Consider the following 27,901-nt stretch of genomic DNA (forward strand, 5'->3'; position numbering starts at 1 on the left):
ACACACAGACGAGAGGGCTTATCACCGGCTAAACTGTCATAATGCTTGTCAGAGACGGGCTTAATGACAACTCGCAGTGTAAAACAGCTGTCATTATGATCAAAAAAACTCATCAGCTGTAGTTGGTGTGCTCAGCTGAGGCTCAGCTCAAGGGGGGGGGGGGGGGGGGGTTTAAATGCTTGATGGATGAGAACTTATTTAATGTGATTTTTTTTTTTTTCCAGCTGCATGCTTGTTTTCATATTCATATACACACTGATTCACACCTGGGTGCTACCTGGCTGCCCCCCCCCCTCTCTCTCCTGCCCCCACCCTCTTACTTTCTCTTTCTCCCTCTCTCCATCCCTTCATCCATCCCTCTCGGGCAGTATTCAGCAGAGGAGTGAAGTGACAGATGTGGAGGCCCTGACCTGCAGAGTGCAATCCTGACCCCTGTTCGGCACACAGCCACATGTCAACACAACCAGCTCTGTGTGTGTGTAAGTAGGTCTGAGTGTGAGAGACACACAGAGGCTGTGTGTCAGGGAGCGCATTTAGGTGTGATATCAACCATCTTAGTTTGTGCATTAGCAGGCTAACATTTGCTCAATAGCCGGTTTCAGGTTTTTTTGTATTGTACAAATTCAAATTTTTATTACCGGGAAATGTTATGGGGTCACCAAAGTTCTTACAATTCATCCTGAGGGAAACACGAACATCTCCATCCATCAATCCCTCCACGGCGCTTGCACTGTTTTTTTCTACTCAACTTTATGCAAACATTTGGCATTAAATGTGGCGCTCGCCAGTGTATCATGTGTATCTCTGCAGCATTTCACGCTAAATGCCGACCAAACGACATGCTTGAGGGTTCAAGGGTAATTTTACGACGCAAGGTCGAGCGCAATGTGCGTTTGTAGTCCCTTCACGCTACACACCGACAACACAGGGCAAAGCATAGCGAAAAGCTAGTCCAGCTAGTTTTTGACGGAGTGAGGGGGATGAATTTAAAAAGAAGACGCTGCTCTGGAGCCTGGTGGTGCGGCAGCGGATACCTCTACATCGCTTGCATGTATCCTCCGGGCTTCATGCCGGCACCTCGCCGACATCCCTCATGCTCGGCAGATGGGTACCAGTGATGTTCTGGGCGGTTTTGATCACCCGCTGCAGAGCCCTCCTGTCCTGGTCCGTGCACATCCCATCCCATGTTTGTAAGCCAGGGTGCTTTCTATCTATTAACTTATTGGTACAGGGCATCTGATTTCCCCTCCCATTTTATTTATGGGTTCGTCAATTATAAAACATTTCATTTTAAGTGCATATATATTTTAGCCAATGAAACCGCAGCAGTACAATAATATGCAGTTACAGGTTTGCACAAAAGGCCGTCATAATGACATTACAAAAGTGTCTTGAGCAAATCTGTAGCGGACAGACCACTGGACGCGCTGTGAGGAGAGCTGAAACGTCCCTCAGGTGGAGGGACAGGCGATGCACCATTGCATGAGGGGCACTGAACATTAGCACTGGACGTAAATCGCGAGGTGCGGAATCGTCCAACATGCACGCAGCTCCTGGGGACACGGGGCTGAATGTAGTCGTTGGCTGACTGGCAGTGGGTCGTAGCTGCAGTCACGCCGTGAGATTTTGGTCCTACATACCGTCTTCGGTCTCAGTCAGCCATCAGTGGTCGCGTCTCACAGTGCGATCTAGGGCCACAGATTTCACCACGCTTTTTTCTCAATTGTCACAGTGTACAGGGGCCTTCAGTGCGCATGCATTGCAATGCGTCTGGGTCTGGTGTGCCCATGCTCGCATGTCCTGCGCATCCATCCCAAAGCCGATGGTTTATAAAACACCAGCAGATGTCCGGGAAAGGACCGAAAAAGCTGCCCGACGCAGACGGAGGGGGCGGCAGGAGACAGAAGACGCCCAGAAGTGCCTAAACATTGATAATATTTAACCTTAGCAGGGTAGGAAGTGGCGGAGAAAAGGGTGAGGGACACAGAGACGGAGAGAGGAAGGAGGCAGAGGGATGGAGATAGAGGAAGGAAGCCCGGAGGACCCGCCGTCCTTTTTAATATTAATAAATCTGACTGGGTTCAAATGGTGGGGAAAAGAGAGAGAGAGGGAGACAAAGGCACAGAGAGAATACGGAGATAAAGAGCGAGGGAGGACAGCCGGAGGACCCGCTTCCAAAGGAAAACACTGAGTTTTCAGGAGGAGCGGTGAGTGATGAGAACACACTTAATTCTGCATTTTAGCATACACTGCTGCACGGAGAGTGATAGAAGCCTAATGGAAAGTAATGTTACGTGATATTCCGCATTTGCCTGATGTCAACAAATCTCATGAAAAGACCAAAACCAGCGATGAATTGATCTACGAACGAGTATGTGTGTGTCTTCCTCTGTGCCACAGTGCTCCGTTGTTGTCCAAAAACACATCAGTGAGTCACACTGTTGCACTGGGTGACATGTTCCTTCACTACTACGAACACACACACAATTATTTTGGCTATATTCCACACACACACACACACACACTAACACACCACCCTGCTGCCGGAAATATAAGCTAGAGCACCAAATGTGGATTAATCCGCAGCTGAAAATAGTCCCAGACAAATACGCAGATTTCCTCCTGTTAGTTTGCGAAAACCGACAGCTGCTTCTTTTTTTTTTTTTTCAAAAATGAAACTATATATTTGTGTGCCACAGATGGGGGGGGGGGGTACAAGTCTACAGCTTAGCACAAAGCCTGGAAACGGTCTGTATGCTAAGCTAAGCTATCGGGCCGCTGCCTCCAGCTGTTGAACATACAAATCTGTATAGACTTAAATGTCCAACTGTTCCTTTAAGTTAAATCTGCAACGTTGCGTGATAAACATACTTCATTACAAGTAGTACAAGTGTATTGACAATGTCACATAAGTAAAAGTACATACATATCATTGGTAAAATGTACTGAAAGTATTCATAATGTCGAAAAACGGCCCCCGTTGAGTATATACTGTACTTGTAGTACCTCAAATGTGTACTTACATATAGTGCTGGAGTATATACTCATTCACTTTCTGTTGTAGAGTTAGATACTGTCTGAAAGTGGTATCGATATTCTAGTCTGTTTGATCGTATATACCCAGTGCAGCCAAACCATAGAAATGACACCGATAACAGCTACAGACTGCAGAATACTGGACTCGACTGGACTTTGGACGGCTGATCCACGATCAGGGAGGCCGAGGGTGCAGGCCTGGTGGGTGGATGACTGACAGAGCAGGGCTGAGCAGTTTGTGGCTGGGAATCACAAGCTGGGACGCCGGTGTGTGAGGCTGCGCCGCGGCCGCTTTGCTTCATGGGGATAATGCAGTCACAAAATGAATGCTCCGCCGTGCGTGACGCGCCGCGTGCTTCAAATCAATTCCGAGTGACCCACCTCGCTCCCAGAAAACAATAGCCGTTAAGTGGATTGGTTACTTGTGAAAATGTGAGTTTTTGCCACTTTTGAAATTGATGTGTCACAGCGGGGACACCGTCACAAGGCCTGCAAATGCTCACATTAACCTTTCTTGTTCTTTATAAAAGCTATTTATCCCCTGAAATGATTCCATTATCAGCTCCTGCTTCACCGGAAGCCATAACAGAAGTCCCTTATCAGACATCCATTCTGTGTTAGTACTGCAGCATCCACTGCAGCTCACTGTCTCTTGTCTGTCTGAGACATACACATACACACACACACACACACACACGAAGAGCGCAGCCAGAAGTCTTCCTCAAATTTGGGACGTGCTTGTTCTTCCTCGTCATACTTTTATCTCTATTTACGTCCTTTGTAGCTCCGCACACCGTGTCACAACAGCACTCGCTTCCTGAAAGCGCTTCATAAATAAATGCATTTGACATGACTTGGACAGAATAAAGTTCCTTTCTCGCGGGGCACCGTAAAACATTTATGGATTTCTTAAACGAGTAGTGGCTTGTGATGTCAGAGCGATCTAATCGAATCCAATCTGACAGAAAAGAGAAGCAAAGACTGCCCCCTGAAGCAGGGCCGGAATAACCCACTAGTACAATTTCCCCCCGGGGATCAATAAAGTATTTCTGATTCTGATTCTGACTAGAGGGGCCCCCGGGGAAAAGTTAGGCTAGGGGTCAGTATTCCCTGGAACGTTGTGTATGTATGCGTAGGTAGTCACTAATGATCAATTACTAATGAATGTGTGATTAAGCAACAACAATATTCCATCCGTTTTTTGAATAAACAAATTAGTACATTGTGTAAAAATTGTACATTACGGTATATGTGCCAATGTATGTAGGTTATATGTGTATATGTCAAGAATTATGTGTTGGATTATTTATCAATTGCTGTACGCTTTTTTTTTTAAAGCGTTTTTAAAGTGGAAGATTAGCCAATGAGCTAAAAGAGAGTCCGTTTCCCCATTTTCAGTCTCTGTGCTAAGCTAAGCTAGCCAGCGAGCGTATTTACTGCACATGACGCGGAGAGCGGCGTCAATCTCCATCATCGAACTCTCGGCGAGACGAAACGTCGCCCCCAAAACGTTGAGAGCCCCAGTCATTTGAGAGCTTGTCGGCCACATTTGTCTTCACATTTTTGACCCAACTCTTGCTAAATCCTGATTGGTGCACGGAATTTACTTGACATCACCTTTTCCCAAAAACAAACAAACAAACAAACAGAAATACAGAAATCAACCAAACAACCAAAATTGTTCTAACTTTGGCAGAAGAAAAAAAAAAACTGTTCACGCAAACAAATTGCTACACTGTAAACCTGCAGCCTTCAGGCCTCCCGAGGGTCTGGGGGTCCCCCAGGTGCAGATGAGCTGTATCATCGGTGTTTCCTTTTGGTTTGAGAACATTCGGACACGCGTTGAGCCAAGCAAACCATTTTTAATAAGCTGAAAAATGCACCGTCACAAAGCTGAAAACAGGACCTCCGCTCTTTCTTAGCCCGTGACGAGTTGGCATCACAGTTAGAAACGATTGAAACAGCATTTAGGAAATAAAGCTGAGACACTTCATTTGACAGGTGTATCATTTCATGATTTCTTTGGAAGTTTCCTGGAAGGAGTTGTGTCCTAACTACTACTATCGGAAATGAAGTTCTGTGACAGTCCACAACTGCTCAGAAACTCATCACTAACTAAACTCCAGCTAAGAAACCTGTCAGATACATTTCCTTGAACGGACTACCACAGGAGGGCTTTGACTCACGGCCTCAGTATTTCCAGCTGCAGCACGACTGTCGAGTACAACCGTGTTCACTGGAGTAACTAGTAAAAACAAACAAAAAAAAAAAGGTGGCAAAATGAAATGTGAGCCCTGCATGACGTTTTTGTGTCACTGTGAGCACAGCGTGTGCTTTAAACACAGTGAATCAGCCATCCATTAGCATCCGACTAACCGCGCATTAGGCCAGCTCAAGGCTTAAGAGGCTATTACCCATTCTGACCCATATTGCTTGGGTATTTTACGCACACACACACGTTAACTTTGATGTGCGTAGAGTCACACGTATGCGCAGCGCGTACACATATCCTGCGATGCATGGAAATGCCATATGTTTAAACGGAGAGCATGGATTTCGTTGCGTATGGGATTTCCTCAAGAGCAGTACATTAGCATTCCTGGTAGCAGGACGTCCTGTATGGGCTTTAGGCCACAGGCTATTACTTTTGATGGGACACTGATATCATGGTCGCAGCTCCAGAATACTGCAGAGCATGTGTTTGTGGGGAGTGGATGGCGAGACTACAAGATCACGTTGCTCCATTAAGAAAGACCAAAGGGACTACAACGGAAAGTGGACACAAGGCTTTCAACATCGGTTGAGAGAAATATTGGGATATCATCTGGGAATGGGTGGTGGGCATGTCTCCCACTTCACTTTTCTACCGTGCGCCCGCAGCAATAAGCTTTAGGGAGCAGTAGCCAGTGCTGCACCTCGTGACGGTGAGTTTTTTTTTTAGCCCCGGGGTTCGGGCTTCATACGCTCCCACCCTCCCTTATTGGTGGAGGTGCACGTGGGAGAAGTCAGCCTTCAGGCCTTTCTGCCAGAGAGACTTTCTAAACACATGGTTAGCTCTGTGAAAGTTGTCTATTTGAACTCACGTCATGATCTTTTCCTAGACCTAGCCAAGTAGTTTTTGTGCCGCCTGAACCTAAATCAAACTGCGACTAACTAAACTAATCTAACTAAAATAATAAAGTTAACCAAGTCTAAAAATACATCAAAATTGAGTTTCACACGGGACACGAACCCCGGACTCCTGGGTTTAAGCCCTGCGTTTGACCATTCATCCATCACACCTTCCACCCTGCGTGGACTTTGTCGCTATCTATACTACATCACCTGACTTCCTTTCTGCTTTCTGGCAGAAGGCCCTGAAGTCCCAGCCTGAGAGGACGACTGCAGACACTACTCAGGGCTGAAAAGTAAAGCCATCTCCTGAGAATCGCTGAGAATCAATCAAACATAATGCAGTAAAGGACATTGGTCTTTTTAGTAAGGTTGGAATCAAGTATAAAAAACTAAGCATGATTTTAAGTAGGATCAGAACCTCTGATTTCACTGTGTCTCGCTCACTTATGAAACCAGCCCTTGGCTATAGTTAAGCTTAAAGAGGAGCTAGTAAAGTGCTACTGCTAGTAAATTACATGTACAGTCACTCCCAATTGATCCATTTCTGGTCATCTTGTTCATTGCAACCACAGACTGTATAAAAGAGGACTTGGGTGACGTCACGGTGGTGACGGTTTGGTTGGTTTGTGGACTACCGTTTTGAAGCCTCGAGTTTGGCATTTTGGCCGTCGCCATCTTGGTTTTTTGGATGAGAGGGTGGAGCTGCTGTGCACGCCTATGTATACCTGCAACCTGACTGCACCTGGCTCCTGGTTACGCCGTGAGAAAGTGGCTGCTGACAAAGTTAGCTTGTAAATGTACTTAACGGAAAAAATGAAGTGCAGACTCCTTAGAGTGTACAACCCAACGCCTCTATCCTGATTGACAGGTCATTGTAACAGCGACTTGTGGACTTGGACTTAATTTACAAAATGAACATCATGCTGCATTGAGGAAGACTTGAAACTAGCGATTGAGACCATGAACTCATCAGGAAAATGTTTACTGAGGTAATAAATCAAGTGAGAAGTAGGTTCATTTTCTCATAGACTTCTATACAATCGGACTTCTTTTTGCAACCAGTAGAGCCCTTTTCAGTGCGCACATTTTTGTATATGATATATATATATAGAGAGAGAGAGCTTTTGGACTGCAGTGCAGCCTTTGCAGGATTTTCTCTTCAGGTTGGTCCATTGTGCAAGTGCAGTGCACACAAGAGCCCTCGAATAAATTTAAGATTCCAGATTTTACATGTTACTGACAGCTGTTGTCAGTCGAAAAAAAATAATATTAATGCGGGCCAAATAAAACGCCTTGGTGCTTCCAAACAATGATGCAACTCCACTGTAATCCACTTTGGGTCCCTTCCCCTTAACTGTCTCCCTTTTCATCCGGCTTTCTCTGTTCATCTCTGTCCTCACTCACAGATTTCTACCTCGAACACAGAGTAAGAAATGCAGACATGTGTTTCAGACACTTTTCTGACACATACAGTATACGTGTATCCTGGTTTGTCGTCTGCAGACGGGCTTGTACAAATATTAGATTTTATTCTTGCTTGGTTAGTTAATATTACAAAGTGGTGCTACATCTTGCTCCTCTTCCTCTTCGGCCTTCACCGGTCTGTCTTTAACTTTGCCAGAATTCTTACCGATTATTTCGGTGCGGCCGGGGCACAACAGTTCTTTGGCCTCTTAGTAGCGATGGTGGTGACTTCTGTGCATGATGACATCATATTTATTGTACAGACCGGCATTGAGAGCAAAGGATCAGGGTTAGGGATGGGATCCAATAGCTGGTTGCATGTTGGATCTGGTTCCAAGTAGGCTCATCAAATTTTATATATATTATATCCAAAACATGCTAACTCAGCGACATAGCAATTAACATAGGAAACCGGGGCGATCCAGGACAAACCATGACGATCCCAGACAAACCGGGACGTCTGGTCACCGCATGTTAAGAACACTGACTGATTAGAGGGTTTAAGTTAGAGTGGTCGGCCAAGCTACTGCCAAATGCAATATTTGCATTTGGGAACTCACAACAAAGGGGGGGAGCAACGAGTCCCAGACTGAGGCGGAGAAGGAAACAACCATTCCGTTTTCGGGCAACGTTGAAGGCAACATGCGTGCATAAAAATCTGCAATATATTTAGCAGATATTTGCTGAATGATAAAGAAGAATCAACACTTTGAAAAGGGACCTTGTGCAAAAGCTACTAAAAAGGGTCCCGCAGCCAGTTCGGGTCGCCCGCGGGAGGTCATTGTTCGCATATTCCCGTTTGAATTGATCTAATATAAAAACCACGATAGAGCACTCATTCTTTTTGTAGCTGAAAGCTAAGGCTTGTGTCCGCCGCGTCATCGCGTCGGACGCTTGTGTCGCAAGTTGATGACATCATTGCGTTACGGTGCAAAAGCGCGCGGCGGCGTGGCTGTAATTAATGACAGTTTCAATAATCAGTCATCTGTCATTAGGGTTTATTGACTTACATAGCCTTTTAGCTTAGGTTGCACAGATTTTTGGGATATGGAGCTAACTGATTGCTTCAATCTGTCATGGAAAGAATTGCAAAACCACCAGTGAATTCAGAGTTTGTAAAACTTTCTTTTTCTACAGCCTGAGAAAAAGCAGAAAGGAAGAGCTATCTGGTTGTTGGCCCTTTTCCAGGAACATCCTGACCCCCCCCCCCAACCCCCAACCCCCAACCCCCCCACTCTTCTCTGTTTGTGTTTATTCCTGGACCAGGAGGCAGTGTGTGTGTGTGTGTGTGTGTGGGAGACAGTGTGAAAAGCAGGTGCAGTTCGTTGCATCTCTGACCCAGGTGTGCGTGTTCAGCGTGAACATGACCCAGAAAGTTCCTGTGAGTTATGATTAAACACACACACACACACACACACCAGATAAAATAAATGAGCTTCCATGGAATGCATTATGCAACTTCACAAACAACGGCCACTGATGCCAAAATAAGAGCAGTTCTTGTTTTCATTGCAGTTAACTTGGTGACAATATTCAGCTTCCTGCCGACCAAATTGCACCTACTCGACATTGTTAAGGCTGATTTTGCAGTGGACTCGCTGCGGTTGCTGGATTTACTGGGTGGGACGAAGCCAATCCGGGTGAATTTTCCGCTTCCAGTTCAATGCATCTATACAAATGCATCATCTGAAACATTTTATTGTGCCGTTAGCGACCGAACTACAAGCTTGCTAACTGAGAGTTAGTCAACAGCTCCAATAGCTTTCTTCTCTTTAATGAAACTCTTTCCTGACGACCAAATGCCAGATGGGAGTGGACGGCCCGGTACAGAGAAAATAGAAGGAAGCTCAGGGTGCTACTGTGACTGACAAGAGCTAGCAGATAGCTCGCCAGCTACAGCAGTTCACCAACTAGCCCTGTGCCTAGTCTCCACGTCTAGATCACAAGTGCATAACTTGCAAATGGGCTTCTTAGAACCTGCGTAAGAAAGGTTCTTTACACTCAGCATCTTTTATGAATCTAACGTAAGCACACCGTTGGAAATGATAAGGTATAAATCTCAGAACATTTTTATAAATGAGACCCCAGGCCTTCAGACTGATGTCCTACCTTACAGGCCAGGGCTGTTTAAAGCCTATAAGGGGCCCTAGGCCAGATTTTGCTAGATACCAAAGTCCTAAGACCTACCTAGGATGCCTCAGTAGAGAGTACGCCAAGTACTAACCAAGTACGAACCACGAGGAAAGCAAGTTGAACTTGGGCGCCCTGTCCTTACTTGCATCACCAGCTCAGTTAGACCCCAAGTGATTGTACTTCTTCCTCGCTGTACACCTGTTACACCAGTGTGATGTATATTTACGAAAATCTAATATCTTGCAGTACATCATAAAGGTTTTTATTGACGCGTGGCAAGATCTGTGACATTCATGCCACCATTAGATTAGCAAAGGGCACGCTGAGATAAGATAAGGCAATGATGGCCGGTCGTCTCGTTAGCTGGGCTAGCAGCTAGAGCTAGCTTTCCCCTGATAGCGGGGCCTCACATCTTTCAAAAAGGAATGATTTTGATCATTTGACCACAAATCTGAAATATAAATGATTAAAAAAAAGGTGCCCTGAGGACTAAAGTCGCATCGCCAACTCTACAGTTATATGGCATGCGCTGTAAGAATTCGGCTACCAAGGCGCTCCAACCTTTCAGTTCATCGCCTTAAAACAATCTCAAAACTATTTTTGTGACGCAGTTAACAGCCGTTACAAAAATTGTCCTCCGCACACCCACCCATCAACCAATCATATTATACTGCTGCCTCCCAGACTCGACCACGGTCCAGGTGTTCTCCACCGTAATATTGTACGAGAATCAACATGGATATGCCCGGCACTTGCTAGGCATTTGTACACCTCATTCAAAGTGAACATCCTTTCATGTTCACACAGTTGAGGACGTGTTTTAAAAAGCAAAAAAAACTTGATGCTTTAAAGAATTCTTCACTAGTCATAGATAGCATAAAAACTAATTAGTGTAGAGATGTGTCCATTTCTACTTTGAAGTCTTTCTGAAGATGACTGAGAAGTTGTTGGGTTTTTTTAGAGAAAAAAAATGAAAGATATATAAAAAATTAAGACTTAGAGCAACAACATAGGGTACATAAAAAAAATTAAAGATATATAAAAAATTAGGACTTCACATGGGGTACAGATATTTCTAAGCTTTGTTAATTAATGAACCTTTGTTTTAGTCTGATTTATTTCCAACTTCCCATAGAAATCCACTAGGACTCAGCTGGAAGGATTAAGTTTTTCAATTTTCCAGACAGCAGTCTGAAAAATAGCAGTCGAAACTGGGGCAACCTGCGTCCTTTTGAACCTATGAGTCTGACTGTCAACTCTGCAGACATGTACCAGGGAAAGGGATTTTTTTTTTTGGTCCTAGAGTTTCTATGAAAATATAGGCCGGATAAACCACTTACATATGAGCCCGGGACCCGAATGTTATCAAAGTGACAAGCCGTTCAGGGAGCCAGGCTCCCAAAGAAGCACACTGGGGCTGTTGGCATATGGGAATGCACCACGAAACAGACCTGCAACGCATTTCTATTTTCATAGTTCAGGTTTTTGGGTTTTTTTTTAACGTACCGATGCATACAGTGTGAGGCCTTCTCTATGAGCAATATAGTTTTTATTTTATTTTAAATGACATCACGGTCTTTGTCAATCACGGCAAACAGGGCAGAGTCTACCAGTCAATCCACCAATGAATTAGCTATTTGTTAAATATTATTATATTTTTACCACTTAATATTGAACACTGGGTCTTCATACCACTTGTGCATTAGCCGTTTTGCCCTGCCATCTATGGAGTCCCGAAACTGACAAAATGAGGTTATCAGACAAGTCAAAAATATGACTGAATATATTAATAATTAATACTGTATTTAACTAAAATGGAGTGTAAAAAAGACTCTAATTTTCCCTTACCTCCAATCAGTTGGTAAAAAAAAAAAAAGCCAAAAAGCTTTTATTTTTGCTTTACCTTCTATCGGTTGATAAAATAAATCAGAAAATAATTTATTTTACTCTTCTTACAATTTATCTTTCACTAGTTCAGTTTAATTTTTCCTTTCTTTATCAATCTTAGACAGCTACATGGCTAAAATCACCGCATAAACGCTTGTTAAAGCAGCCAGAGCATTTTTAGCATCATCTCACGCGAACGCAGATACGCTACTTGGAAGTTCACAGACACCATGCTTCCATCTTCACAACATTGTTTTCATCTTCAAGGGCATGTCTCGTGTCTCATGTCTCGTGTTGAGGACCACAATGGAAATAAGGATAAGAATAATTAATTCTGAGAATATAAAAAACCCTTTTGTCCAGCAATATGTTTGCAAAAACATTTTTTTTTAAAAACCCAGAAAAACGGTGCATTTGTTGGGGCATATTTTCAGCCATGGATTAATGCAGATTTGGTGGTCTTGTAGTAAGTATTTAAGTCTGCAGCTAGGTCAGGCTACTCAGAAAATACTTGATAGTAGGATCAATTCATTGTTGGTTTTGGTCTTTTAATGGGATATGTTGGCAATAAATAGAATATGGATTATCATCGGACTTATCCTTAGAGGTTCATGGATTTATAAGCAGTGGACGCTTATAAATCCTTGAACTTCTTAAGATAAGTCTCTTCTTCTAATAACATTACAAGGGACAAAATGAACCCTGAATACGCGTTGCTTTTAAAGAAAAATGCGGTCAAAAATAAAGTGGATATAGATGAAAGATACGGTGAATTTTTAAATGTTAGCCTTACTTGGGTGGGGGGGGTCTTCCTAAACTCTACAACCTGAAACCTTTTTTTAAAATTCCAGCTCCTTTCTTTCCATCACATCTTTGATGCTACCGCCACCAATCCTCTCCCTCTTTATCTCATCTCAAAGCCCATTTCACATCTGACATGACTTGGAGAGACAGACGTTTCTAAATAACGTTGTCTTGGGAGAATCGAGCCGTTCAGGGCGCTGCGTGTCATGCAGTAATCTCGTATTCTTAAGAGGATATAAAAAAAAAAAAAAGAGGCTGGGAGAGTAGTGTGGGTGGCGTGGGTGCTTGGAAGGATTGTTGAGGAATAGCGAAACTGTACATTTAACTGTACTTTACATGAGACTGCCGTCAGCGGCGGATAGCGCCATAAAGGGAGACACAGGTCACAAGCTAATCCTACAATCCTGGGCAAAATAAAATGTAAAGAAGACAAATATGGGGGAGGGTTATACAAAGACGATATCAAAAAAAAAAGGATGACTCGGGACAGGGTTACATTACAGGTTGCATGTCCTGTATTTCTGCTTTATTGAAGCATATGACACCTACTAAACGTTAGCAGAAGACGAAATACTATAAGTACGGTTGAAATATGTATCGGTCAGTCACCACCTGCAATGCTTAAAGCAAGATAAACTTGAGTGTGTAACACTGTTTAAGGTTGTAACGCCTCCTTTTGTAGTTCCTTTAGTAACATATGAAAGCTGAGCACTGCGTAAATCCACTGCTGCTTGAATGCCAGTCCATCACACACACACACACAAACTAAACTATGACACATGCCATTTACTTACAATGTCTCTAAAACCAAAGGGTTTATCAAAATAAACCTCTTAGCTGATGTGCAGTTTAGTCGCAGTGTCACAGGTTCAAGTCCAACTAGATTACACATCCTCTCTTTTCTTCCCTCTTTTCTTTTCCATCCCAAAATCTGCACTATCCAATTAAGCAGAAACACCCCCTCCGAACACGCGAACAAAAAAAAAAAAAAAAAGATCAAGGCAAGGATTATCCTGCGATAACAGTGAGTTGCGAGCTCGAAGCGAGGCGTCGGCGCGCGGGTGAGCTCCCGTTTAAGTGGCATTTCTTGAACTAATTAAGCATCCAAAGTGGCTGTCCCAGGCCAAATTAAAGATCAGCGTGCTGGGGGAGCGTTCAGACTGATGCAATGACCCCAAAAGATCGAGAGTTTTCCTCCCCATCAATCACCGACTTGCATCAGCCTGACTAATGGGAAGAAGTTTCTCCACGACTATGTCGAACTTTTTACTGAAGACCTTTTCTGTAGTCCAAATACTAAGGGTTCACAGACATGAGGCGGATCTTGGCTCATTAACACATTCCCTCCCCCCCCCCCACAGATCTTAGATATTTTTTTACCCACATCTCCATACAGACGGTGCTTTTCACACACTGCCACAGGGTGAGCTTAGACGCGCCTTCACATTTTTCTTGAATGTATAGGAACTCCCCTGACAATGTTAATGCAATTTGCTGGGCCAGCAGCCATTTTTTACATTGACGCGCTTCTTAAAATAACAGCCCTGCGCTTTTGTGTGACATTTCTTGGCAATGTAATATCGGTGTGGATGGAGGAGGCTTCTAAGGTTCAGCTTTAAGGCTTAATAAAGGTTAAGCTAGGTGCGTTAGTTGTATAGCGAAAATGTTTTTCAGCAACCGAAGGAAATGTGTTGGGAAATGCTCGTATTCGCTTTCTCGCCAAGAGTTAGATGAGACGATCGACACCACTCTCATGTCTGTAAAGTACATATGAAGCTGGAGCCGGCAGCTGGTTAGCTTAGCTTAGCACAAGGGCTGGAAAAAAGGGCAACAGCTAGCCTGGCTCTGTCCAAATGTAACACCACCCACCTACCAGCACCCCTAAAGCTCGCTAATTACCACGTTATATCGTTGTTTGTTGAACCCGTACAAAAACCAAAGTGTAAAAATGACAATTCACTGTTTCATTATGTTTTTTTATGAAAGTAAATGGTAAGTTATGTGTCAGTCCCTTAGAAACCAGTGTTCAAAGACCTATTTTTAGCAATGTCACAAACTCCCGAGATCTCAGCAATTCATTTGTTGAGTATACTCATGTTAGTTCTGGCCATTAGCTCTATCGGTTTTGCCAAAAGTGTACCCAAGAAAGTAATAACTGAAATCCCAAAATGTGGTGACATTGCTATAATTAGTTTCAACGGGGCCACAAGCGCAATCGTTAGGACAACAACAAAGGTTGAAAAGAAACTGCCAACTTACACTTCGTGGCCTCTAAATGACGGTGAAATTATTATTATTATCATTATCATTGATGGTGAGTCGCTTACAGTTCTTTCTGTTTTGCCTCCAAAGAAATGGTAGCTAGCTCTAGTTTAATGCAATTGGTTGACATTTGAGGAAATACGGTCATTTGTTCTTTGCCGGGAGTTAGAGGAGACAATTGATGCCACTCATATCTATAAGGCTACAGCCAGCAGCTGGTTAGCTTAGCACAAAGGCCGGAAACAAGGAGAAACACCTAGCCTGGCTCTGTCCTCTAGCGCTCATCAAAAAAACTAGTCGTTTTTGTCTGTTTGTATTATTTCCAGTTTGTTTCCAGTTTTTGAGCTAGGATAAGCTAACCGGATGCTGACATTTAGCGTATACAACAATAAGAAAATGACACCAAAACTGTAATAAACCATATCCCTCCCTTTAACAATGATACTGAGTAGTGTGCGTCTGGTACCGTCGGTGACCTCAGGGAGGGCGGATCTTTCCTCTAAGAGATGAATGGATCCAGAATCTTTGTGACGCAGCATCGACTAATGAGATGGCAGCGAGCATCTGCTCTCAGCTGGAGCAAAAGTAGGTTGAGGTAGTTGAGGGAAATTACTCGGCATACCAGCTGTTCTATCTATCTAGCAATTGCCCCTTACCACGTGAGAGCCCGCTGCCGACTGCCCTAAAGCTTGCAGCAGTACCACGTTGCGAGGAGCCTCTGAGTACTCCAATGATCCTAGAGGTTTCAGGTTTGTGAATGCTTGGTTCTTAAGACTCTTTGGACAGTACTCCGCTGGCCAGCAGCCTTACTGGAGCATGAGGATTGAATGACCGTCAAACAGGGTGATGCTGGAAACCCATAAAAAAGATACAGCCTGCTTCATTACGCCGACTGACGAAAGGACAAGATGGGGCATCTGACCAGGAGTCTGGATGAAGCACGGGTCAACAGACCTGGCTTTACAACACAGAAAGTGTTTTCCAGCCCCCACACAAGACTTCTCTGGTTCAAGGTGGCTTTTTCTAAGCACAGCTCCGACAAACTTTTTTTTTTGCACCCATGAGGGTTACTTGCAGCAAGCTTGGCAAAAAAAAAAAATTGCATCTACAGCCATGCTTAGCTGCTCTGTGAGGCTCCAGGATTGGGTACAAATGCAAAAGTCCCCTGGAAGCCCCTTCCATTTCAGTTCAATGATCAAGTCATCACATTGCATTTGCAGCCATTGCAGCCCGTCTGAGGCGACCTGCTGGACCAATTCCAAACCTTTTGGTAACTATTAGTCAGTTTAGACACCAAAATGTGCAAAACAAAATAGTTTCCAAGTTAAAAAAAAATACTTAAATGCTTAGTTAGTTTTATTATATAGTTATATTTTCCGTTGACTTCTTTTATAGGACAAAGTATCAACTTCTTGGTTTATAATGTTTTCACATTGTTTGGGGTCTCAAACTCCTGCTTCCTGGTTGCCTCACTGCCTGGTCCCTAACATGGATGCAGGAGCCCATCCCAGCATGCAGTGGGCAAGAGTCAGCGAGGACCCTAGGCGGGTCACCAGTCTATCGGACACACACACACACACACACACACACACACAGAGACACATAGACACCTATAGTCAGTTCATGTCTTCCGGTCCACCAGTCTACCCTGCGTGCTGTCTCCAGCACCACTGGACGCAGCATTTACATACATTAGCGTAAGGCTTATGAACATATAGCCTGTCTGGGATCAGCTGAGCTGCGACATCAGCACCACTGCTGCTGCAAAAAAAAGTGATGATATTCCAGGGTCCTGACCTTCCTTTGGTCATCATGGGGGATTTATAGCCATCTGGTGCTGAGCTTCTGTCTTACCCTGCATCTTTATGTGTGTGTGCATGAGTGTGTGTGTGGAGGGGGGGGGTCATTCCTCTCTAACCCCACTTTGTTGTGTATTCTCGTCACTCTTCCATCTTTCCCCACAGCATATTTTTTTCCTCTCTTTCTGTCCAACCTCTGTGACTTCCACTCGCGCTGTGATAACTCCCCACATTAAGACAAAGGTCGTATTTAAAGAGACAGCGAGACTCGGCGACTGTTAAACTGGCCTGCGCCCAGTTGAGTGAAATATCGCCGCTTTATGGCGCCTTCACTTTTGCCAGAATTTATCGTCCGTCAAATATCAAAACAGAACAATGTTCTGTAAATGTAATGCCACATGACGTAATGCCACATTGCGCAAAATAATGACCTGACAACTATAGGATGGCACTGATCTAATATACATGAGAACACCTGCGGGCTTGAACATGAAATACATAACAATGGTTGTAAAAAGAAGAGAAAAAAAAAGGATGAGAGGAAAAAAGACGAACATAACTTGATCATCGGCGTCCTACAGGCGAAGCCTACTTCTACTCCCAGCAGCCTGCATCCGGCGGGTCAGACTAATTCCTGTGCGATCCAAGAACAGTACTTTGCTCGTGGATGCATGCGGTAAAATAAGTCAAGTTAATCAAGCGCTTTCCAGCGCAGGCAAACATTTGAGTTTCTGAACACTAGACTTCCTTGACCTTGAGCGCTCTCTCCCTCTCTCTCTCTCTCTCTCTCTCTCTCTGATTTGCTTTTGAGCAAAGAAACACTTCAGCGATAGAGGAATGAGAGCTGAAACGGGCTCCACCTACATGCTGCATGGAAGCTGCATAACAGTTTGAGAAGAACAGCAGAATGATGTCAGGAACAGGAAAAAAAACAACCCCAGCAAAGAGTAGAAATGCTGTTTAAATGACTGTTTCATGAATGCGCTAACCTTTATAGGCCAGTGTTATAATTACATACCTGTCACCTAATCAAAAGAGAGATTAACATGTTTTTTAATCCCCCTCCCCCTCCACTCCCTCGCAAAACATGCAGAAGAAGACACTATAGTTTGGGGGGGTTTTCCAGCCCTGAGTCATGCCTGCAGACTTCCCCTCAGGTTTCGTAACGGCCCCCCCATGCAAGCTCTGCTAATCACTGGTTAGAGCCGCCTGTGTGTAGCCTGACAGGTGAAACCCACCAAGGGGGAGGGAGGCCTCCTGCAGCAGCTCATCCGAACCCCTAATGTTCGCCCTGACGTGGCTGCCAGAGATGACGATGCCACCCAGCGCCTCAGTGGAGTGCGCCGCCTTTAAAACTTGTGCGTATGTATCAACACATTATATAATAGTAATAATAATAATAATAATAATATATTTCAAGAGTTGATCTTAAACTTGCTGAGCTGTTGTGAGAGTTACTAGTTCAGTTATAACCGAATTTTCAGGTGAACAGGTGGTGGTTCCAGTTCTCTGGGTTTAATGGAACCCAACTGGGGAAAAAGAGGAAAACACTGCATGACGCACACGTGGAACTGTGGAACATTTGCGTTCGCTTCACGTGTCTGTTTGAGCCGACTCTGACGGAGAGGGAGCTTTAGCGCCGTTTTTGTCTGAATGACCGCAGTCACTTGAATCGTCGGGCCCGTTTCCATCGCACTCCGTCACATTTCCACCTCAGCCAAGCATAACGACATTTTGAGGGGGGTTTTCTTCCCCCCTTTCAAATTTCGTGAAAATTGCGGTATGGCGGATAGCATGCCGAGATTGAGTAGCCCCACCTGGTGGAGGAGTCATGCCCCCGCCGCTGGTTAGAAAGGCACTCGTCGACAGTGAGGAAGAGATTTAATATCGCTGTCTGGTTAAATTGAGTTTAAATAAACGAGTGACCTGAAGCTGCTTGAACCTGCGACCAGCTGACTCACAGGCAAGGAGCTGCAGACGACGGCCGTCCTCTCCCTCTCTGCGTCTGGTTGTCAGCACTTCGTACCTGGCGAGGGCCCCTCATCTCATCCCGGCTCTGCTACATTAGAGCCTAATGAATTCACTGGGAGGTTGTTTTTTTTTTTATTATTATTTTAAACCACAGCAAAAACACATCGTCTCGCCGAGCACGCGGCCCGGCCTGTTATGGCGGCCCGTGGGCGGCCCGGGCTAAATAAGAGCAAGCGGCGGCGCTGCCGTAATCACCGCCGGCATTAGCTCTAATGTCGTTACCGCGGTGAGTAATTGCAAGAAATGCAACGGGCGGCCGTCAGGCGTGGAGAATGTGGATGTGTAATGATATCGGGAGATTATTGACATTGAGTATCACAACTTCATTCTCCTCTCTCTCTCTCATCTCGCACTCTCTATCTCTTATGCCCCCCCCCCCCCCCATTGTCCCTCTATCCCTCCTTTAGTCCTGTCTGAAATTGCTCATATCTCCTCTAGTGCGTGGGAGGAAAGTCGTTTCCTCCTCCTCCTCCTCCTCCTCCTCCTCCCGATCTAGCTACTTCTCTCCATTTCTGCCCCCCGCCTCCACCCCCACCCCACTTTGCCTTCTCTCCTGTGGCCCTGTGAGTCTCTGCAAGGGTGTGTGTGTGTGTGTGTGTGTGTGTGAGCGAGAGACAGCGAGAGGCACTGACAGAGAGAGATATTAAGAAGAAAGAGTGGGAAAGAGATAGACAGAAATAGGGAAACTGCATGACAAAGACAAAGAGAGAAAAACATATGGATAAGAGCAGTGTGTGTGTGTGTGTGCATTTGTGAGAGAGAGAGAGAGAGAGAGAGAGAGAGAGAGAGAGAGAGAGAGAGAGAGCAAGGCAGAGGCTCCTCTGATCACTAACTTGGTGTCCTACTTACTCACTCTGCAGCACTCCCAAATAACAACCCTGAGCTGTGATATTATATACCCAAAACACACAGACACCGAAATAACCACTTACATACTCTCACACACACACACACACACAGCAAGGAAATACACAATAAACAACAGCAATGATATTACATCCTGTACAGACGCACGCCCCCATCGCCACAATACACAAATAACACACAACAAGAACACCAAGAGGTGTGACATTAATATAAGTTGCTTTCTCTTCCACAAACACAGTCTGTTTTGCGTCTTATCCCCCCCCCCCCCACAATCATATTTTCTCTCTCTCTCTCTCTCTCTCAAGTGGGCTATCTGCCACCTCGCAGCATCCTCTCTAACAGGGACGGAGGGGGAGACGGAGCAGACGCATTCAAATTCAACTTTCATTTCTCCCTGCTTGGAACGCGCAGCAACGCAAAGCACCCCAGAGGCATCGGCTCCACAAAAGCGCCGGCCTCCACCCGAATTAGGTTCAGCTTTTCACTCGAGACGTGTCGCGTGTCAGTGACGGGTTAGCGGGTGGGGCCCTTTGGCCAGCTGGCATCGACTCATCTGCCGATTATTGTCGCGATTAATCTGCGAATCTTTTAGTCTATAAAATTTCAACAAACAAAAAAAAGACGACATTACATGTGGGGGTCCCGCAGGGGTCAATATTGAGCCCATTGTTGTTCAGTTTGGAAAATGTTGCTTCGATGCCACATTATATGGACATACGACATATGTTAGCATAAATGACAATTTGACAAACTCCAGCAATTGTCCAATCATAGCTTAGCGGGCCTTAACTTGGCACGGCAGGCCTGTCGAGCTGTGGATTTCCGCAAGCATATTTAAGGAGTTTGGAGGGCTGCATCTTCTTGCTTCTTGTGAAGCATAATGTGTGAAAATATGAGCCGTAAAGCATGAATCCGACGACTGTGTAGCTTGTCCAAGTATGTTCTTCCCATCGTTAGCATCCGACCCATGTGAGGGCTGTGTCAGAACATTTACATTTTCATTTAAAAAACTGCGCCACAATACTAAGAGCAGCTAGCTCTACGGTGCAGTAGTTGAACAAAGCTGTTTGCCTGGGACATGCAGCTTTAGAGCCACACCTTCAGCATGACGTCATGTATGCAGCCATGAAAATCATATTTGAGATTTCTTCTTTTAAAACGAGTCAGAGATGGTGCTTTCAAACAACTCATGGAGCCAACGCTAGTGTTAGCTTAATTAGCTACCTAGCGACAGTTGTCATTTTGTAAAAAAAAAAAATAATAATAATAATGTTAAAGTTAACATTGTTACAGTGGCGTGCGTAGCAGTGTGTTTTTGATAGGACCACAAGGGGGCACCAAAGTCAAGAATGTTCTCATTCTACACATAGTGGCTTTAATAAATATGATTTAATGAGAGACGTAAGATTCCTGAAAGTATAAACTTTAAACATAACCAAAAACTCAACTTCACAAGAAGGCCCCCTTCATAAGTTCAGACGATCTGAAAACACATTTCATCTCCATCTTTCTCTCCGTTTGTTAAATGTTTTCTCTAATCATCTCCTGGCTGTAGCTGCTGGAGAGAGCTGAAAGGTAGACTGGTCCGATCCCCTGAGCTCTCCTTTTCCTTCTTATCCCCTCCTTTACCACCCCCCCCCCGCCCGCCCCCCCCACTTCCTTTCTCACTTCAAGCAGCGGACACACACACACACACACATACACACACAAAAGAAACACACACAGCTAGAGCTGGTGTAGAGATCCATCAGGAGGAAAGGGCAGCTCCCAGGAGCTCTCGCTTTTCTTCTCTCTTCTCCTCTTCACCACCAAACCCACTCCTCTTCCTCCTTTCTTTCACCCCCCCCCCCCCCCCCCCCCCCCCCCCCGCGCTCTCAGGGCCAGGCAGCCACCGAAACACATACAACGGCGACGTGAGAGAAACCACACGAACGCGCCGTCTCGCTTGTTCCCTGACGTGTTGCTGTGACATAGCCCAAATGTCCTCAAGATCTCGCTGCGCCTCATTTGCATTTGCTTCCATCTCGATTCTGACCAACTCAGACCACGGTGTGGTGAGAGGAAGCCGGCGAAAACGTGGTCCTGGGAAAAGGTTCTAGCTGAAAGAAAACACCCACAAGCCAGATCGACTGAGAGAGGGACTGCAGAGTTGGCAGGGGAGGCGCGGCGCTCGATTCATTTACCTCACATGTGCTCAAGAAAAGATCAATTATGATTTAAGAAAGGGTCCTCCTTTTGCTCCCACACGCCGCACGTGTGAAACAAAAATTGATTTATTTGGCTTCCACCTCGACATCCCTCTCAGAGGTTGGCAAACGCACACCTCGCTACCTCTGACAACACTGGGCAGACAACTTGTGTGCAGGAGAAAACTCCGGATGAGAGAATGGCAGTTTGACAGTTTATTCAGTCTGCTACACGGGGAGCGCCAAGAAACTCAAACTTTGAAGGGAATACAGAAGCCAGTCTTGCCAGTTTTGCAGCCAAAAAAAAAAAAGTCTGAATTTGTTGCAGAAAAGTGCAAGGCCGCGGGACCAAAACTGAGATTGTTTATAGAACTCACAGATAAACATCATATTCGTAATGTGAATTCCAGTTAAGAGGCAACGCAACTTTTAATTTCGTGCAAATGTTGTTTTAGTTCAGAGGTGTTGCGTAATGAAGCCGTTTATTCAGGTTCGATTGTAATTTCACCTGGGCTAAGAACAGGGTTTTTGAATGTAACGCATACTGTAGCGTGTTAGCATTTGCTAATTAGCACTAAACACTAAAAGTACAGCTGAGGCTGATGGGAATATCACTGGTTTTGCAGGTATTGCGTGTATACAGGTGAGTATTTGACGAATGAAAACGTTAACATGATGATGGCACCAGAGGAAACATTCAATTGCACTTTAGATTAACAAAGTGATTAGAATTCATCCAAATGGGACATGAATGCGTGTACCGAATGTCATGGCACCATTTGTTGTGACATTTCACCGAAAGCCAGAAGCGCTCGCGGTGGTGCTGTCAGAGGACCACCATATTCGACGATTCATCCTCTGAGGACCATGGCGTTGAGATATTTCAGTCTGGATCAAAGCGGCAGACCGACCGAACAAGACACAGACCAACATTGTCACCGCCAGGGCGCTAGCATGGCTAAAAAAGAAATGGTCAAACTTTGAAGCACTGACTTCACCATGGTATAGGAGCATAGGAGGGCCATAAAAATAAAAAAAAGTGGCTAAATGTTGCATAGAAGTTCCGGTTTGCTGTTTCCAATGGCTGTGTTCGAAATCACTCACTCGCTATTCCCTGCACTGTAAACACTCTCTAGGGTACTCTATCAGTAAATTATGATGTCAGACTCTCAGCGTATGAATCATGATTTTTTTGCAGAGTTGCATTACATCCAGCACCTCGTACTCTGCGATTCATGGCAAACAAAAAGCCAGACAAAAAGCTTTACAATTTATTCTCAAGTGAAATGCAGAGAAGTAAATGCAGTTCTGAAATAGCAAAGGATGAGGTGCTATCATTGAAGCTGCACTAATCAGTATAACATATATACACAATGAAACTCAGCTCTAGAGTCGCGTTTTGTTTTGGGGGTTTTTTGCATCTTTCAGCGCATTGATTTGGTTTTATGGTCTCATCAGTCAGCAACAAGCGAGCAAAGAGAGTGAAACGTTCAGCGGTTAACGAACGTCGATGGAGACCTGGCCATAGCCAGACCCGCCTCTGCACTTCGGAGAAAGGTCTGGCTGAACTTCGCTGGTATGGGGGGGGGGGGATTCTGACCAAAATAGTCGCCCAATGGCAGACTTGTCCCAACAGCCTACATCCGGCGAGTCAGACCAGCGGAGGCCTAAAACAGAGCTAAAAAGGTGACAGTGAATATTGGCGTTCATCAGGTGGGCACAAACACCAAACTCCAAATGAATTTTTCATATTTTTTAATTGTCAGTTTTGATCAATAGTCAATGTTTTACTTTCGTCTTGTGCCACTGCTCGCACATGGCAACAAAAACAAATCTCTTCTGGTTCTACCTAGATGAAGATGTTTTTGTTAGAATTGTCCTTGTACAATCCAGATTTCGCTCAGCCACTCTGTGGAGTGTCTTCTGTTAGTTTGTCGCCCTCCCTTTGAAATTTGCTCATGGTTTGTGAGACATCTTAGGTTAGTGTGACCAACAAAGTCCAACCTTCGACTGTGTGTTTTCCACATGTCCAGGTAAATGGTCACGGAGAAGCCGCCCCCCCATCAGAGCCATCTCTGTGCACAGATTTCCTCTGAGGTTTTGGATGGGCCTCAAGTCGTGAGCAAATTCAAAATGAATGATAGCAACCTCTCCCGGCCATTCAGGCTGGAAGGAAGAGCGAGCTGGAGGGAATAGAGCCAGGGAAGAGAAATGAGAGGGATAACAAAGAGAGAGAAGGATGGGCGACTGGGGACGAGGTGAGGAGGAGATGCTGGAGGGAAAGAGAGACGGGGCAAAGGAAAAAAAATGGACCAGCCGCGAACTGCAGGGGGAAAATAGAAGGAATGGAGGAGGAGAAGCTGAAAGGGCAGAGGAGATGAGAGAGAATAAAGGCGAGGGGAGGGAGAAGATAAAAGAGACAGGGAGACAACCAGACACACATGTGATCAAATATACATAAGGACTGTACAGAACTACGGAATGAACCTGACGCCCTTTGCAGCCTGATGCAAAGACAGACGGAGAGACGGGGAGGAGAAAAGACAAGAGGGAGAGGAACGAGAGTGGGTGAGCGGAACACCGGGACCGAAAAAGAAGTAACGCTGTTCACCAGTGGCCTCTGACACGTTCGGCGGCTGCAAACCTCCATCGCGGCTCCCGAGTCCAACACGCGATGTTGCGCGGATCCACGGGAGGACCACGTTTTTTCCACCGTCAATGTTGTCACCAGTGAAAGCGGCGATCGGTGCCGGCTAAAAGTGAGACGCATGCTGAATGTTTTGCACATTGCTAATTAAAAAAAAAAAAAAAAGAGCGGCCCAGAGCGGGCGCCATCATATATCCCCAGCTTTAAATGGCTGACTGTCAAATAGGTTGTTGGTTCATTTTCTGTCCGATGACGTCAGGTGGGATTAGGTTTTGGTAGAGGGGTTCAAATTGCTAGTTTTACACAAACTTCGTGCAGGCATTAAGTTCACCATTTAGGCTAACTGCACAGTTAATTGTTCCGAGCTGTTCTTTGTTTTTTAGGGCAACGAATATAACAAACTTTTTTTCATGTGGGGAAAATGAAAATAAGGGTCCTTAAGAAAAAGGTTGGGAAGCACTGAAGTAGAGGACCGGAGCTGCATGTTGCCATCTATGCCTGCCAAAGACTCTCCATTGTTCCATGGCATCTGTGGTGCATACTGTATTTTGAGTTATATTTAGTTTCACATTTCACGGTGCCAAGGTAATGGCTCACAGGCGAGCCACAGTGGCATTGCCAGACTCCTTCCTCTCTGCCTCCTTTTATCTATCAGTGTTTACTGCAAAGGAGCGTTGAAGTTGCATCATTTGTGCTCAGCAAACCCTGCTGGGGTCACCTCGCAACAGTGATTCCCGTTTCAGGCTCTCAGGCTGGAAGACACCCATCTCTCACTATTCTTTCCTGTGGAAAGCGCCCGCAGCTTTCTCCCCCTCTTATCTCAGCCAATCACCTGTGTGCCTCGCGTGGCTGCAAACAAGGTGACACCCATCACCCATAGTTGTTTTTTTGTTTTTTTTTTGCTGACTGTATTATCACTTAATTTCCAAAAACAGCTTGAAGTAGACATTCCTCCCGTGCTGGCACAGCACAAACACAAAGCCAGGAGGAAGATGTAGTGCGAGAGTAAACTTGGGGGGGGGGGTGGAAGGCTGTAGTCAAAGTCAGGCTGCGCTCGCTGATGTGACGAGCCTACTACTGTCAGTCTCAAACTTCCCAGAAGGCCTATCACACCCTTCAAAAATACACACACACACACACACACACACACGCACACACACTTCTTCATCTGGAAATATTTCAGCCTCGTTCTAAAATGGGAAATGCTGCACTTCAATGAAAGCACAACTCCAAATGAGTTGATTTCAAAGTAATTATAAATAAATTATCTTTGTCCCTTTCCGTTGGTGCGGATCAGTCGCAGCATCCCAGCAACATCGTTACCGTGGCTGGAGTGAATTAATTGCACGCGACAATAGAAGGGAAACGGGGTGGGTGGACGTGTCCGCCCGTCTTCGACATCACCCCCAAACTCATTAACCAACGCGCAAGTCTGGTCGTGCCAGCCTTATCTCTCTCAAGAGACAGAGCCCGTTTGCACCGGACCATTCTGCAAAAACCCTGGACCCTTCGCATTGCATACACAGCATGGCGAGGTGGGGGAAGGATTGCGGTTTTGAAACATTGACCGGACTGTGAAAGACCATAAACGCCGGGCCTGCTGCATGAGCGTCCCTGATCTCCACACCCTTACTTCCTGCCTCACTCCGCTTCCCGCACTGGCACAGAAGCGACAGCGCTCGGCATAAATCACTGAACACGTCGTCCTACATGAATGAAACTGTTAGGGACGCCGAGCTGCTTTTGCAGTTCAGGGCTACATAGAACCCCACCAACTCACAGGAATCAGTAATGCACAATAGGGCCTTCACTGTATTACAGTTATAATCTGTAGGATTTCCATTATATTAAGCCCCGCTGTTGACCCTATTGATGGCCTGCATTTGTTTCCAGCAATATCCATTTAACACATTTCCCATTCAGTTCATTTAAAAATCATTTTTATTAGCACTAATTCCGGACAGATTTTGAGGATTAATGGGATTCATGATAGATTTATTTGAAAAAAAAAAAGGTCAAAAAAAAAAAAAAAAAAAAACTTTAGATACGACGCTTGTGTAATTATAGCTCCCCTCTTCCACAGAATCTCCAAATATTTTGCCATGTGTTGGTTATGACACCATGTTGTGTACGAGGTGGGCGATGGTCCATTACCTGGAACAAAGCTTCCCTGGACGACGTCCTTATACGCCCACCAACTCTCATCAAGCTTGGATGTAATAGGCTGAGCTGCAGGGAGAGAGAAGGAGAGACAGAGGAAACAGTTCTCTGGTAAATGAAATATGCTGTTTGTTTTTTTTTTTGATTTTACATATTCCTTTGGTAGTGTAAAGAAGTCTCTGGCATTGAAGCTCCCATTGAACCACAATGGCAAAGGAAAGGAATAAGAAGAACCCCATCAGGGGTCGCCAAAGCTCCATGGGATGTCGTGAAGCCCTCTTGATTTTAAGGCTGTAAGAATTTTTAGATATATAAAACATAATATATATATATGCATTTCATTCCAGAAACAAACCGACATGCGACTACTGGGACGTACCAGTGACTGAGCAGAGAAACACGGATGTAAGACACTTTGGGAGATTCTCACGTGACTTGGCTAACTCAATATTAGCTTACACTCAAGCGCATATTTACTCTGAACGTGGACTGGATTCTGTCCCCTGCCAAGTCGCTCCATGGGATATGGTCATTTGCAAGTACTGTTGGGCAAGTTACTTAAGAAATAGAAACTGAGCCACTTCAGTTTTAACAAGTTTGAAGGTAGGTACTGACTAGGTACTAGCTTTACTAGCTTGCGTCCTGCCTCCAACTCTGAATAAAACTAGCTTACCAGTGGCTAATGTTAGAAAGCCAGCTACGAACACATGTATATAAGACAACGTTGGAGTTACTGGGAGGCGTACTCCCCCTCTGTTAATAGAGGCTAAGCACCTCAAACCCCTGCACCAAGCTAACCCCCCCCCCCCCAAAACCCGTCTGCCTGTCCACTGAACACACGGACGAAATTGGTATCAACCCAAAGCAGGTTTACAGAACAGGGAACATGCAGGAATGGCTGGACCACAAGGGCAGTAGAAAATAAAGCGTTCCAGTGTTGTTTCACTTGTAAGAAATTGTGCACTGATGTCAGTGTAAATGACGCTGTGCGTTAAACTGCTCATTGAATCATCACTTGCCTTTCAAAGAGTTGCTCTGTTGATTATTTATGTTCCATAAAGCTGGATCAACTTGTAACGGAGCTTTCAAAGTAGGTCAGAATGGAGATGTGTTTATGTGGGATGCGTGGAGTGAGTCCCTCCGGTGGGGCCGCACTGGTGCGCACAACCGCCTGCGGGACACATGACTTCACACTTTGGCTCCTGTGTGCTTCTGGCCTCAGGCTGCCACTAATTGTGCTGTAGCTCCGTCGCCATCCAACCCTGCAGGCTGCAACCAAGCCTGCTTGTCGGCAGCAGCAGCAGCAGCAGCACAATTAAAGCTGCCGGGATCCGACAGGCAGAATGGTCGAGTTTGTGTTGCACCAATTGCAGAACCGGGTCACGTGAACCAAACAGGAACAGCGAGTGGATAGGCAGTGGTGGAGGAATTATTTTGATCCTTTACTTAGGTAAAAGGTACTAATACTACACTGTAAAAAAAAAATACTCTGGTACATGTGACACATCCAC

The 27,901-nt window shown here is 45.1% G+C and overlaps 1 protein-coding gene across 1 annotated transcript in view; it reads right to left on the reverse strand.

Annotated features, from left to right (window-relative positions):
* The window catches only part of LOC139299694 (carbonic anhydrase-related protein 10-like), a 63,744-nt gene that overhangs the window by 34,503 nt on the left and 1,340 nt on the right, over positions 1-27,901 (reverse strand). Inside the window, exon 2 of the mRNA XM_070922546.1 lies at positions 26,385-26,459. Within this exon, the coding sequence (XP_070778647.1) occupies positions 26,385-26,459 (75 nt within the window). The remainder of the gene's footprint in view (positions 1-26,384; positions 26,460-27,901) is intronic.

The sequence above is a fragment of the Enoplosus armatus genome, chromosome 17, assembly GCF_043641665.1.
Source record: "Enoplosus armatus isolate fEnoArm2 chromosome 17, fEnoArm2.hap1, whole genome shotgun sequence".
Classification (NCBI taxonomy): domain Eukaryota; kingdom Metazoa; phylum Chordata; class Actinopteri; order Centrarchiformes; family Enoplosidae; genus Enoplosus; species Enoplosus armatus.